At 45.6% G+C, this 4987-nt stretch overlaps 1 protein-coding gene across 1 annotated transcript; it reads right to left on the bottom strand.

Moving 5' to 3' along the window:
• Window positions 1–3487: 3487 nt before the first annotated feature.
• On the bottom strand, window positions 3488–4683 carry LOC147620068 (uncharacterized). The gene is made up of 3 exons (XM_086772585.1): window positions 4455–4683; window positions 4149–4261; window positions 3488–4045 (listed from the first exon to the last, which is right to left on the bottom strand). The coding sequence occupies exons 1-3, from the start codon at window positions 4681–4683 to the stop codon at window positions 3488–3490; spliced, it is 900 nt and encodes a 299-aa protein (XP_086628711.1).
• Between the last annotated feature and the right edge of the window lie 304 nt (window positions 4684–4987).

Genomic DNA, 4987 nt, shown 5'->3' with positions numbered 1-4987 from the left:
TGACTACCATGAGTATTTGGGCATGTTCCTGGATTCATCTAGGTATATAATTCAGTTGTATTAGTAGCAGAAATAGTGGCCTTAGTTGCAATGAAAGAATGGCCCTAGGGCCATTCTTGCACTGGTTATGTACAAAACGAATGGCCCTGGGACCATTCTTGCACCTGTTGTGCATGAAAAAGGATGGCCTTATGGCCATTCTTCTTTGCCCAAGAGCATGCAAGAAGGTTGGGTAGCACCAAGGCCATGCTAGAGTGGCCCTAGGGACATTATTGCATGCACAAGACCTTCAAGATTGGCTCTAGGGCCATTCTAGGATGCCCCATGGCCATTTTTGCACCTGTGGTACAAGAAAAGAATGGCCCTACGGCCATTCTTGGACGGCCATTCTTGGATGCCCAAGAGTATGCAAGAAAGCTGGTGCCACCAAGGCCATGCTAGAATGGCCCTATATCCATTATTGGATGTAGAAGAGCATTAAGAGGGCCCTAGGGCCATTCTTGGATGCCCCATTGCCATTTCCAACATGACCTATGTGCCTTGGGGTCATGCAAGAATAGCCTTGGGGCCATTCTTTGATGCCCTTGGGCTAATATTGCATGTTCTTTGAGGCCTTTAAGGCAAAATAGTGACCTCATTTTCCATGAAATAATGGCCTTAGGGCCATTCTTGCACCGATTGTGCATGAAAAGAATGGCACTGGAGCCATTCTTTCACCTGTTGTGCATGAAAAGGATGGCCCGGTTGGGTGGCACCAAGGCCATGCTAGAATGTCCCTAGGCCATTGTTGCGTGCACAAGAGCATCAAGATCGGCCCTAGGGCCATTCTTGGATGTCCAAGAGCATGCAAGAAAGCTGGTGCCACCAAGGCCATGCTAGAATTGTCCCATATCCATTCTTACATGTAGAAGAGCATCACGAATGGCCCTAGGTCCATTCTTGGATGCCCCATGGCCATTTCCAACATGACCTATGTGCCTTGGGGTCACGCAAGAAATGGCCTTGGGGCCATTCTTTGATGCCCTAAGGCCAATCTTCCATGCTCTTTGAGGCCTTTAAAGCAAAATATTGGCCTTATTTTCCATGAAAGAATGGCGCTAGGGCCCTAGGGCCATTCTTGCGCCAGTTGTGCATGAAAAGAATGGCAATGGGGCCATTCTTACACCTGTTGATTAGGTAAAGGATGGCCCTATGGCTATTCTTGTTTTCCCAAGAGCATGCAAGAAGGTTGGATGGCACCAAGGCCATGTTAGAATGGCACTAGGGCCATTGTTGCATGCCCAAGAGCATGCAAGAAAAGAATGGCCCTATGGTCATTCTTGGATGCCCAAGAGCATGCAAGAAAGTTGGGTGCCACCAAGTCCATGCTCAAATGGCCCCATATCCATTATTGCATGTAGAAGAGCATCAAGAGTGGCCTTGGGGCCATTCTAGGATGCCCAAGAGTATGCAAGAAAGAATGGCCCTAGGGCCATTCTTGGATGCCCAAGAGCATGCAAGAAAGTTGGGTGCCACCAAGGCCATGCTAGAATGGCCCCATATCCATTACTACATGTAGAAGAGCATTACGAGGGGCCCTAGGGCCATTCTTGGATGCCCTATGGCCATTTCCAACATGACCTATGTGCCTTGGAGTCATGCAAGAATGGCCCTGGGGCTATGCTTTGATGCTCTAGGGCCAATCTTGCATGCTCTTTGAGGCCTTTAAGGCAAAACAATGACCTTATTTGCCATGAAAGAATGGCCCTTGGGCCATTCTTGCACCGGTTGTACATGAAAAGAATGGCCCGATGGCCATTTTTGTTTGCCCAAGAGCATGCAAGACAGTTGGGTGGCATTAAGGCTTTGCTAGAATGGCCCTAGGGCCATTGTTTCATGCATTAGAGTATCAATATTGGCCCTAGGGCCATTCTAGGATGCCCCTTGGTCATTCTTGCACCTGTTGTATAGGAAAAGAATTCAATCAACTGTATCTTCTTCCCCAACTTGGTTTGAGAAGGAGTCGGAGATTGCCCTATCCCAAAGACTTTTGTCCCTAAAAATGGTTCATCATCTTCATCTATCCGAGACTGCAACACAGAAGTTGTAGCCTCTTCCAAACTATAACCTGCCTCCAAGAGACACCCTACTGTTTTCTACTCCTCCTCTATCAACTGTCTATCCCTAAGTTTCCTCTTCAGAGTCAGAGCCAATGTATGTGAAGAAAGTCTAGGGTCCACAGGCTTTGCAGGTATAGCTGTTTGAAAAGAGTCATAATCAAATAAGGCCTTGAGGAAAGGGCCAAGCCTGCTCTTACTAACTACTCTCCTTTTATCCTTCTCTCCCACTTCAATCATAATCCTCTGTCCACATCCACTCCTGCCTCTGCTCTGCAGCTAAAGGGGTATAAGATTCCTTTGACATGTAATCAACCTTCTGAAGTAATAGAACACGCTCCATAAACCATCGCAATTGCTGCTTCTTGGCGGCCTCTACTATCTTCAAATGATAATAATGTCTGGAGTCCACAGGGTTCCCAAATTCTCTCTCCATATCCTCATCAGAAACTAAATTCAAAGCTTCCAAACCTGGGTTAAAAGGTAAGTCAAATACCTGAGAAATCAGAGCTGGGGTTATCCTTGTACCTCCTTTGAGTACTCCCTCTGTCTTTCTCAGCAGAGCTAGCTGTGTGGGAGCATAGATATTGTCTTGCCACTCAGCCCAGGCCAATTTTGCATATCCGATCAACCCAATTGAAGTAAGCCACTGAACATTTGTGTTATTCTCCAAATCCATGTTGTACTTGAAGGGTGCAAAGTTCTCCATCAGGCTATCCACAGCAGTAGAAATATCCTTCGTAAAAGTCTCCTCCTATTGTCCCGTCTCTTCAGAATCCGAGCTAAAACACTACTCCACTTCTTTGCTTGGTGCTGATGAATGCTCTCGCAGGGACCGTCGAATTGATGTGGTCTCCACCTTAGGTCGCCCTTACTGCATAGCCTGCTTACCCTTCACCATGGCCAACCTCTACCTAACAGTATTCAGAGCAAGAAGGTCTGGCCTAGTGGTAGAACTACAGGGCATGTGAGCAGGGGGATAAGTAGAACAAAGAGAAAAAGAATGAGGCACACAGCACATAGCACAATGAGGCTTCTGGAATGGACGCCTCTGAAACGCAGGTGTCTCCTCACGCAATCTCCTCTTCCATACACTGCTAGAACGGACTGGATGAAGTCGTGCATGCCGTCCCCTCACTGTTGCGGATTTACAGGGATTCTCATGCATCACGTCGGCCATTACCGCAAATAATGTGGACAAAAAGTTAAATCAAGCCAATTGACAGCCGACTCGTGCGAAATATATTCCCCACCGTTCAAATTGAAAAATCCATAACGAGCTCTGATCCACACACAAGCTCTGAATTTCCTCTATTCTCTGATCTTTTACTCCGCCCTGATCTAAACATGTACTCTGAACTACAGGGGGACTGCCCACAAATGGCTTAAGTCTAAACCCATTCACCCCCTTTGGTACCAATGTTCCAAAGGCATCTAAAAGCATGAAGGTTCCTTGCCCAAGTCTTTTTCAATTCCGTAGGGCCCAATGTACCTGAGCCAATGTACCTGAGCCTCAACTTCCCTGGGTGTGGCCCTAACTTGGAATTGTAAAGCATGACCCAATCTCCCCCTTTGAAGACTTTGAACTTGACATTCCTATTTACCCAAGCTTGTCTCCTTTTTTGAATGATCTCTGAAACATAAGCACTCATTGCTCTGTCTTCCTCCAACTGATTTAGATTGTGCTGTCTATAGATCAGAGATTCTCTGAGTGGAAGTTTGCTTTCTGCAGCAACTCTCAAGCTAGGCACCACAAACTCCATGGGTACTACTGCTTCTAACCCATAAACAAGCCTAAAAGGAGTCATTCCAATGGTTACTTTAAAGGCTGTTCGAAATGACGATAAAGCTGAGTCCAATTTCATATCCCAATCAGACTTGTTGTCCTGAACAATCTTCTTAATGATTTTAAGCAGGATTTTGTTTGAACTCTCAGCCTGTCCATTTTCCTGAGGATGATAGGGAGTGGACTTCTTAAGTATGCAAAATCATATGGGTTTGAGTCAGCTCTCTGATAACATCATTCAAGAAGTGTGTTCCCTGATCACTGACAAGCTCAATGGGACATCCAAACCTTGTCATGATGTTACTATACAAGAATTTGGCCACACTAGCTGCTTTATTGTCTCTAAGAGCCATTGCCTCCATCCATTTAGTACAGTAATCTGTAGCCACCAGAATATAACTCTTACCTATCTTGCTCTTTGGCTTGATAGGACCCACAAAATCTAATCCCCATTTCTGAAATGGATCTAGAGGTAGCACAGGGTGGTCTGACATCCTATCTTTAGAATTGGGTTGGCCCACTTGCTGACAAACCAAACATTCCTTGGCATATGTATGAGCATCCTTCAAAACTGTTGGCCACCACAGACCTGATTGTTTGTAAAATCTTCTTTCCTGTTATTTCCCCTGAGAAGTGACCTCCAGACAACCCTGCATGTGCTTCTTGTACCACTACTGCTTGTTCAAAATCAGGAACAAATCTTCTTATTATCTGATCTATCCCCTTTCTATACAATGCTCCTGCAATGACCAAAAATGGCTTGCTTTTCAGCACAAACTTCCTTTTCTGATCCACACTCATCTCTTCTGGTAGCAATCCATCAGTGAGAAACAACAACATGTCCCCCCTTCCTAATTTCTATCATACCTCGACCTCGCGGAAGGTATTGTAGGTTTTTTTATAAGTTAAACCATCTCTTCCAACTTTTCTCTATCATTGTTTGTGGGCTAGGAGCACCCTTTGTTGCTTGTTGTGGCATGCCAACTTCTAGCTTTAATGGCGGAAAAGGGCTCTCATAAGACCGGATGGAGCTTATGGCTTCACCCTTATAGATGAGAAGAGGAGTTGACATATGCATAGTGGGTCACTCTAGGGAAACCAATGG

Source organism: Cibotium barometz, chromosome 32, assembly GCF_041138505.1.
Source record: "Cibotium barometz isolate CiBa-2024 chromosome 32, ASM4113850v1, whole genome shotgun sequence".
Taxonomy (NCBI): domain Eukaryota; kingdom Viridiplantae; phylum Streptophyta; class Polypodiopsida; order Cyatheales; family Cibotiaceae; genus Cibotium; species Cibotium barometz.
This window is presented reverse-complemented; position numbering and strand designations above follow the sequence as displayed.